Source organism: Notamacropus eugenii, chromosome 1 (assembly GCF_028372415.1).
Source record: "Notamacropus eugenii isolate mMacEug1 chromosome 1, mMacEug1.pri_v2, whole genome shotgun sequence".
NCBI classification, from domain to species: Eukaryota; Metazoa; Chordata; class Mammalia; order Diprotodontia; family Macropodidae; genus Notamacropus; species Notamacropus eugenii.
The window spans coordinates 434,065,035-434,075,228 of record NC_092872.1 but is presented as its reverse complement, the minus strand read 5'-3'; the positions used below and the strand labels follow the sequence as shown (position 1 = coordinate 434,075,228).

Below are 10,194 nucleotides of genomic sequence, written 5' to 3'. Positions count from 1 at the left end.
CTGGTTCTTACCAACTCTGCCTCAACCCTCACACAGTTAAGAAGCACTGATCTCCACCAACAAGGAAAAAGGCTGTACCAATGAGCTTTGGGACTTAGGTTACAATAGCATTATTAGAGGATGTGTTTTGAGACTAAATGCTTTCCTCCATTCAGAATTCTACTTTACCCAACCAACCAACAAGAATTTATCAAGTACCTACTGTGGGTCAGATACTGTTCTAGGCACTAAGGGATTCAAAGACAAAAGAAAAGAAAAGAAAAGAAACTGTCCCTGCCCTTAAGAAGTTCATATTTTGTCATGGAAGTCATCACTTTGTAGAGATTGCAGATAAGGGGGGCAGCAAACCATCTCCCTCAACTATTTTGGATAACTTAGCAGCCATGAAGTTGGACTTAGAGGAACTGGGTCCAAGTCCCAAGTCTTCTTTTTTCCAGTTCTATGCCTCTGGTCTAGTCACTTAACTTCTCTGGGATCCTAAGGTCTTTTCTAGGTCTAAATTGTTCCCCTCTTCCCTGACCTCTCTCACCTTCTCTGGGCAGCTCCACCTTCCCAGAGAGAAGAGTAATGTCCTGTCCTTTTACTTCTACAAGTGACAGGATCTCCCCTCTTACTCACGTGGAGCAATAGGGTAGTCAACTCAAGCCCTGACACTAGCTGGTGCCTTTTCACTTGACCGGCTTCCTGAGCCAGACTGATCCTCTTTCTCCTCCCTCAGGGACTTTCCTAACTTCCTTCTGTAAACTAAGGAAACAGCACATACATGCAAGTCCTTCACGGACAAATATGCTTGGAAAGGCTTTTTTTTTTTTAAAGCCAAACCTTGGTTTCTGTGGTAGGCGGTACATTCCCCAGCAGGGTGGGGGGATATGTGTGTGTGCGTGCATGTGTGTGTGCGTGCGTGCGTGCGTGCGTGTGTGTGTGTGTGTGTAAATGTGCATGAACTGTCAAAGGGTAGGAGGGAAGTGGGAAAAGGGGAGGGAAGAAAAGAGGGAGGAGTACATTTCATTCATCCACTTTCACAAGTTGTTGGTATATAATGGGGGTTTCTGGCATAAGGAGAAACCAGAAGTTTCAGAGTGAAGGCTGCTTTAGGGGAAAGCCATGCCAAAAGGAGAAGGCCCAGTCCTGGAGCCAGAAACAGGCATGGGAATGCTACAGGAAGGCAGCAGTGACTACCGGACCAATCACAGCACCAGAAGAGATCTAAGGAAAATGAACCCAGCTGCTGCTTTCTGTGTGCTCTTGGCTTTCATTCTTGCTGTTCTCGTGGTCTATCTACTTGTAGACAACTTCAGATCCCAACAGCAAATGTGTGCAACAGGTCAGGTAAGGCAATCAATTCCTCTGAGAGCGCAATATCACATGGGGAGTTGGTGCTCTGGGCTGGTACATTCAAAGCCAGGGAGAGGTCCACTTTGCCAGCTATGAACCTCTCCAGGAAATCAAGAATTGTGATGTTATGGAGAGGCAAGCACTAATGCCACCTGATGGCTGTGAGCATGCCCACTACCTCTCTGGCTTCTTTTGTTAGCTCACGAAAGGAACTAAGGTGCAGGAGAGTTTCTGGTTTGTGAAACTTTTCACAGGTATGATTTTTTTTTTTAATTTTTTTTTTTACTCCTTCACCATGTATTTCTGGGGAAACAAATAATATCAAGTCTTTCAGCAGTTTGGGGAATCCATTACACTTAAATGTCTTCCAAGTCTCTTCCATATATGATACTCCATGACTATTTCTCCAGAAATTAAATCATTTCTCTCACTCTGTCATTCTTTCTGGTTTCCCTAAAACTCAGCCTAAAAGGAGGAAAGAGAAGAATCCAAATTTAGGCTTGTAAATAGCAAAATTATCTCCCAGCTCCAGAAAAATTGTTGTTATTCAAGAAATTTTTATCTTGAAAAGAAAAAAAAAATCTTTTGACAGAAAAAAATGAAGTCAGCAAGTTCAGGAAATTATTGGTCTTGTAACCGTTAAAAGTAATAAATCTTGATGAGAAACAATAAGGTTCAAAGAATTTAGAGATGAATGAGGTGTCATTCACAGTCCAATTCTCTACAATCTTCTTTGGTCACTTAATGGCTGTGCAACCCTGGGCAAATAATTTAGCCTCTATTTTCCTCAATTTCTTGAGCTGAAAAATGGGATAAATCATTCCTATAATTTCCCTCACAGAATTGGTATGGGATTCCAGTCAAAAAAAATGTATACAAAGCACTCTGCAAACTTTAAAAACACATGTAAAAGTCATTTGTTGCTATTATTACATAGAATGAAATTGAAATCTGTAAATAGGGTATGACTTCTTAGACCACAGAAAAGGGGTCCAAACCCATGTCCCTTGTCTACTGTGCTGCATCTCTGTGAATTTTCTTATTTGAAAATTTGTCAGTTCTATCCAAGCCTGTAAAACTTTCAAAGCCAAGAAATGGAGAGCAAAAGCATTCCTCATGTGTTTGTGACTGCAGCAGCCCAGTCAGTAGGAGCAGACAAAAGGTATCTGGCCTGTGTGTGCTTCTTATGTGTAAACCCAACATCCCAGAGTCACATTGATCATAACACTGTTAGCGACAGAATCAAATAACCCAATCTATGTTAAACAATAGACCCTATACATGGCGGATCAGTTTCTGAGAATGCAAAAAAAAACCTTTTATTAGAAGAGCCATATGTATATACAGAAAAAATAGTATAGTTAAATATAAACCTCTCAGACACTACATGAGAAGACATTCAGCTCATCCCGTAAAAAATAGATTATAATACCTATATTATCTACCTCAGAGACTGTCATGATTATTTAATGAAGTGCATTTATAAACCTTTAGACATGCAGGGTGTCCCAAAAGTCTCTGTGCAGTTTTCAGGTTGAGTAGCTTAATGTCAACAATTATTATTGTAATATTAATTAATTGTTATATTATAGTGATATATACTATAATCATATTATTTTATATATTATTGTGTCATACATAATTATAATGTATAATTACATATTTAATAATATTAATTTTAATTATGTATCATTCGTATTACTATGTTTATTATTATTATTGGCAAGAGAAACAGTTTTCCCTCTACTCAGTTTGCCCATTGAAACTCAAAAGAGACCCTGTCATATACAGTCTGAAGCAGACACCAATATAAGGTTGAGCTAGAAGGCACCTTCTTGAGCACTATTTAGTTCATTCTTAGAGAGGAAGAAAGTGAGGTCCAGTGTGGTCAAGTCACATCAAAAGTTAGTCTTTAGAGGAAGAGATGAAGGTAGGACCAAGTCTCTTGGTTCCCAATCTAGAGTTCTTTCTGCTGCTACACCCTTAATGTTAGCTTTATTTAGACCAGGGGTGGGGAATCTGTACCCTTGAGGTCAGGCCTCCAGGCCACAGGTTCCCCACCCCTGACTTAAACTCTGCACAAAACTGACTTGATGAATGTATGCAGATTCTAACTATACTAACATGCTGTGATCCTGGCAAGTCCTTCATCCACAGCCAAATCTCTGCAAGAGGGATGGGTTGTTGAATTGAGAGGTTCAGTTTGAAGGAAAAAGCAAGTGACAACAGTGCCCAATGCGTGTTGGTAATCATCAGAGAGAGGAGGGTCTATGAGGAGAAGTACCTAGGACTAGCACCCAGAAAACTGATGAAAATTTTCAGGCTTTGGTTAAGAAGGAAATATGACTGACTCTCCCTGAGAAAGGAAAAATGAAAAAGACATAGAGAACTGATATATAGAAATGAAAGGATCTTAGAGATCACCCATTCCAACCTTCTCATTTTATAGGTGGGGAAATAACATCCTTGGAATCGCCCTGGTCCAAAAGCAGGAAGAGAGTTGGGAAAATGAAACTAGGTAAACAATATCACTCTGACAAAACCAAATCATTCAGAGAGTTTGAACCAAAGTCTCTTTGTCCATGTGCTGTGTATTTTGTTCTCAGATGCATCACATAAATTAACTTATTTGATCTTCCCAACAACACTGTGAGGTTGTTGTTATTATTAAGTTGTTTTCAATCATATCCAACCCTTTGTGATCCCATTTGGGGGTTTCTTGGCAAAGATATTGGAGTGGTTTTTCATTTCCTTGTCCAGCTCATTTTACAGATGAGGAAACTGAGGCAAAGAGGGTTAAGTTACTTGCCTAAGGTCACATAGCTAGTGTTTGAGGCCAGATTTGAACTAAGATAAATAAGTCTTCCTGACTTCAAGCTCAGCATTCTCACCACCATGCCACCTAGCTACCTATGAGGTAGGTGATATTATTATCCCCACTTTACAGATTAGGAAACTGAGGCTGAGAGAAGTGAAATGACTTACCCAGGTCAGCTAGGCCAAATTTGAAATTGGGTCCTTCTGATTCCAAGACCAACACTCTATTCAATTCTATGCCTACTTGCCTTCAAGCCATCACAACAATCAAAAGAAACCATTATACTTTGAACAAGCACTGAAACTGAGAGTGAAAAGGACTAGATTAGAACCCATCCTATCCCCTTCCTTTTTATAGAGAGTTGGGCAACTCACTTCATTTCTCTTTGTCTTAGTTTCCTCATCCATAAAAATGAGAACAATAATCCCTGCACTACCCTGGATTGTTGCTAAAATCAAATTTGCTATGTAGACATGAGCTATCATAATCTCATCAAAGACTAAGCCAGAAAGCCAACTGTCCAAATGTTGTCACTTATATGGGGTCAAAATGTTTGTGACCTTTGTTTGTCACAGCTCTAATTTCCATAGAGCCCCAAGGTTTAGAAAGAGCTCTCTTACAGCAACCCTTGGAGATAAGTAGAACAAAGATGATTTTCCCCACATTACAGAAGAGGAAATTGGGGCCCATAAAGATTGAAAGGCCTGCCCAAAATTATGTAGCAAGAAAGAGGCAGAGCCCAGATTTGAATGCCAAGCTCACTTTTATTATCATTTTATCCATACATAAATATTTATACATGTTAGTGTAATATTTACCATTTGATCAAAATTATAGCTACTTCCTCTCTCTGAGCATCAATTTCCTCATCTGAAAAATGAAGATAATCCTTTTCACTCCTTGCTTTGCAAGGCTACTGGGAGGAAAATAATTTGTCAAGTTCAGGGGCTACAGGAAGAATTATTGTTGTTGTTTTAAATTTAGAAAGTAAGTTAGAAAGAGAGCAGTCAGGTAGCATAGTGAATAGTGCAATGACCCTGAAGCCAGGAGGACCTGAGTTCAGATCCAGTCTCAGACACTTACTAGTGATCCTGGACAAGTTACTTAACCCAGATTGCCTCAAAAGAAAAAAAAGGAAATAGACTTTCACTCTAAAATCTGTTCTCCATCCTACTCCAGAGGCTTAGCATCTAAATGACCCTGAGTAAGTCACTTAACTTTTCTAGGCTGCAGTTTCCTCATCTATAAAAGTGTTGGACTATATGATCTCTAAGATTCCCTCTGGCTTTAAATCTATGAACCTATGATTCTACACCAAATGATTTTATAACTCTCTATTTGCTATTCTAGGTTTAAAGTGATAACAACGTAACTCCCAGTCATGTATCCTTTGCACTGTATATCACACAGCCTCATTTCCCATCTTTCAACAGATAGGTGCTGCCACAGACAGCAAGCAGGCAAGAATTAGAGATGTCTAGCAAGTTTGTGCCTGACTTGTTTTCCCAAGCTACCTTTCACTCCAAACCCTAAGGCAAACCAATTCAAGCATTTGCAGAATCCAATGAGGGAGCCTATACTTCAAAACTGAGGCTACAATTTTGAGAGCCAGCTAGCAATTAGAATCATATCTCTTGATCGCTCGGGGTATTTTCAGCATTAGGAAGTTTTACTTTCAGTCTAGATGAATGAACAGGAAAGAAATCTTCCTGCCCTTTCCTTCTTTACTTCTCCTCCCCACTATGTGTAGGTGGGGATTTAAGAGTACAGTCATATTAATTTGTAAGGTGGATTTTTTTTTTAATATCTGACTTGTGATTTCATCATCTCAGGAAAATTGCCTGGGACATGAACAGATAATAAAATCATAAAAGTAATTTCATGGGGCAGCGTGACTATATGATAGTCACTGGATTATATGTTAGGAGACTTGTTAAGTACCTACTATATATCAGGCATGGTACCTGAATTTTGCAAATCTTATCTCACTGGATCCTCACAATAACCCTGGGAAACAGGTTCTTACCCCCACTTTACAGTTGAGGAAACTGAGGTAGATGGGAATCAAATGACTTGCCCACGGCTAGTAAGTGTCTAAAACTGGATTAGAACTCAGGCCTTTCTGACTCCAGGTCAAGTTTTCTATCCACTGCACCACTTCGCTGCCTCGCATGTAAAAATTGTCTCCTCTCATTGAATGTATGCATTACTATCATTTTTGCATTTGTATCACCAAGGTTTAACTCAATGCTTGAAACATAGCAAGTACCTAATAAATGTCTATTGATTAATTGATGACCTGATAAAGCTCAAGTGGATATCAAAGAAGGAACAGCAGGCTGGATCTCTGGCAGTTTATCACCAAGAATCTGACCTCACTCCCTGTCACATGATTAAAAAGTCAATTGCACCTTTCCTGTAAGCCCAGGGGAGTAAAACTTCCCATCTTAGCCAGCCACCCACATGAGACCAAAACAATGTCATACTGCCTGATGAGCAGAGCCTGCTCCCTGTACACGATGTTCTTATTCAGACAACTTACATTCCAAGGAGAAACTAAATTGGGGAAGGAAGCCTTTCGTGCCTTTAGCCTGTTTATTTGGCTTTTAAGTGAAATGACAGAACTGTTGGGTCTCAACGCATTTTAACCAAGACTTCTTTATGTTGAAAATTATTCATGCTTCATCTTATTGAATCAAAAGAAAACAGCAAATAGACAGTTAAAATCATAAATAAGGAAATTTTAGAATATAGAATGCTGGAACACAGATCAGAGAATATTAGAATGCAAAATGAATAATGTAAGAAGAATGAAAAAAACCTTAGACTATAGGATGATAGAACTAGAAGGAACTTAGAACATAGAAGGTTAGAACAAAAAGGAACCTTAGAATAGAAAATGTCAAACATTAAGGGCTTTAGAACATGGAAAATAGAATGTTAGATCAAGAGAGACTCTTAGAACATAGAATCTTAGAACTAGAAGGAACTTAGAACATAGAATGTTAGAACTAGAAGGAACCTTAGAATATAGAATGTCAAACATAGAACATTAGAACTAGAAGGACTTTAGAACATAGAATGTAAGATCAAGAAAGGATCTTAGAACATAGAATGTTAGAAGTAGAAGGGATCTTAGAATATATAGAGTCATCTAAGCCGTAAGCAGTAACTCTAGCATCTAGAGGAAACACCACAAAGTGATAGATGAGGAGAAGTATAGTGTCAGAATAGTGTCCAAAATTGACTTTTTAAAGACAAATTCAGCTGAAGATGGGGGAAAACAGAAGAACATAAGACCTTAGGCAAAATGACCCCAGGATGCAGAAAGTTCATCCACTTGGGGGTGGGAGGTGGGGGAATGGGAGAAGAGCCATTGCTAAAGGAGGATAAAAGGGTGGAGACAGACCAGCAAGGAACTTTCCTGGTATGTAGCAGCTTGGGGGACAAAGCATAGGAATCAGCCATCTGGAAGCTTCCTATTTTATCTCACAGGTTTTGCTAGCCAAAAGCTAAATTCCTTTGTTACTAACCTGATAAAAGAGAACTAGTCCTGCATACACTCTTAAGTTTTAGTATCTGTTAACCTTGATTATGGCTTTGAATGCCAAAACATTGGTTATTAGAACCATGAGGGCCCTAAGGGAAAATGGAGCAGAGTGCGTGGAGACCTGGCCTCAGAGTCAGGAAGACCTCATGTCACTTACTGGCTGTGTGACAATGTCCCAGGCAACTCTGAAGTTGTAAAGCAGGTTCTGATCTACATTGGTAGAGAGAGGTCCCTATATCAATGAAAGCAGAGGTCCAGTCCAAAAGATGGGGCAAAGGGGAGTGGAAGGGTAAGAACAAACACTGTTAGATACAGACTATACAGCACATACCTTAAGTGGCACATGCCTATCATCCTTGCTACCAGGGAGAGAAAGAGAGACAGAGACAGAGACAGAGACAGAGAGAGCTAGCTTTAAATCAAAGGATAAACCAAGGACCAAAGTTCACTGAATGTTTCCTCTTGGAATAGTCCATTCATAATTTAAAGGCAATGAATAGATAATCTATTAAGCTGACATATATCAGTCAGTTCACTGACCTCCATTAACACAGACTACACCTGAAGGCAGAATCAGAATAATATAAGCAATGAGTGTTTATCTCCTTAGCATATGACTCTATACAAAGGCATGGCAGATGATTAGAGGGTGAGCCCAAACAATCCAATAAAATCATGTTTGGACTCCCACAGTTGTGATCTGAGAGAGCATAGCGTCTATGGACAATTGCTTAATTGAGGTAACCATTTAAATGTCTGGTGATGGAAAGAAGTTAAATAATGTCTTTGATAAATTTAAATCTATTTTGAATGTAAACAGGAAAGATCAGACAGAATTTGGAAAGCCAAACTGCAAAGCTGAAGCTGAAACACCAGATTCTTTCATCTTGTCTTTGTTCTAACGCCAAATTAAAAAACAACAACAACAAAGCAACAACAATAACAATTTTTTAAACCAAGACTCTGTGAATATAGGGAAGAATATTAGTAGTAATAAAAACTAATGTCCTTGTCAATTTATCCTGTGGTATAGTAGAAAAAGGAATCTCAGAAACCATCCAGTCTAAGCCGTTAATTTTTATGGATGAGTATACTGAGGTTTGGTATTCTCACAGAGTTTCAGTAATTTGCCTACACTGGTAGTAAAAATCAGAACTGAGATTTGAACCCAGACCCTCTGATCTCTGAGCCACTGATCATTTCACTCTACTACATGGAGTCAAAAGCCCAAGGTTTGAGTTCTGGCTCTGCCATTTGTTGATTGTATGACCTGGGGCAAGTTATTTCCCCTCTCCATAAGATGATGGGAGTTGAACTAGATCTAAGGTCCTTTGAGCTCTGATCTCCTATGATTATGCTTGCCAAAATATTTGAGTTTATGCAGGTATATACAAGGTTTTTGTGTTTAACACTGAGGATATAGCAAAGTCCTTAATTCCTTAGTCTAATAACTCATTAACTTATTTTTCTTTCTAATGAGTGACAAGTAAACATGGAGGACAGGATGGAAAATAGAGTGCATTACTTAAAAACTAAATGAGAAAAGAGTTCCTTGAGAAAATTCAAGCCAAATGAATATCTGCACTAATCTAATGATAATACCAACCCAAAAGAGCAGAGATCACTTGATCAATTAGTTAAGAAAAGTTTATTAAGTATCTATGTGCCAGGCATTGTACTAAGCACAAGGATGTTTGATAGAAGTGAGAAGTGAAAATGCTAATGCTGATCAAGAGGCAAGGCTATTCTAAATTATTAAGCAGCAGTCAGCATGAACCAAGTGAGAAAGAAAAAGGAGACTAAGTGTAGAGTAATGAGTGTCTGGACTTAGTCAGGAGTCCAAGTTATGTCTCCTTGAGTTAATCAATCCTGACAATAAAACAGATCTTGTGGCTCTATTTCATGATGGTTTCAACCTGCCCTTGACCTTGTAGAAATGAAGTGAATGAGGGCAAGAGGGCTAGCATATAGCCTGCTGAACCATCACTGAGTCTTAGCTCAGCCAAGCCTGACCAATGGCAAAAGCATGCTTGATACTCTGCCTGTAAGCCACTGGATGTTGACCAAGTGCTCAGCCTTCAAAAACTCTCTACTGTTGGGCATGGCAATACAACAGACAGAAAGAGAGGCAGAGACAGACAGAGAGAAAGACAGAGACAGACAGAAAGAGAGACAGACAGACAGAGAAGAAAGAAATGGAGGAGGATGAGAGAGAGAGAATGGGACTGAGACAGAGAAAAGGAGAGAGACAAAATGAAAGACAGAGAAAGGAAGAGATAGAAAGACAGAAAGGGAGAAGAGAAACAGAGAAAAAAGGACAGAGAAAGGGAGAGAGACAGCCTGAGAAAGAGAGAAGGAAGAGAGAGAGAGAGAGAGAGATCATTGTGGGTAATAGAAATGGGAGTGAAAGGATTTGGGTTCCAATCTTGGCTCTGTTATCTTATTACACATGTGATCTTCCTACGGACCTTGGTTTTCCCATGAATAAATG

At 39.2% G+C, this 10,194-nt stretch overlaps 1 protein-coding gene across 1 annotated transcript in view; it reads left to right on the top strand.

Annotated features, from left to right (window-relative positions):
• Window positions 1–800: 800 nt before the first annotated feature.
• Window positions 801–10,194, top strand: part of TNFSF15 (TNF superfamily member 15) — a 30,197-nt gene continuing 20,803 nt past the window's right edge. Inside the window, exon 1 of the mRNA XM_072631735.1 lies at window positions 801–1,329. Within this exon, the coding sequence (XP_072487836.1) occupies window positions 1,105–1,329 (225 nt within the window). The 5' untranslated portion in view covers window positions 801–1,104. The remainder of the gene's footprint in view (window positions 1,330–10,194) is intronic.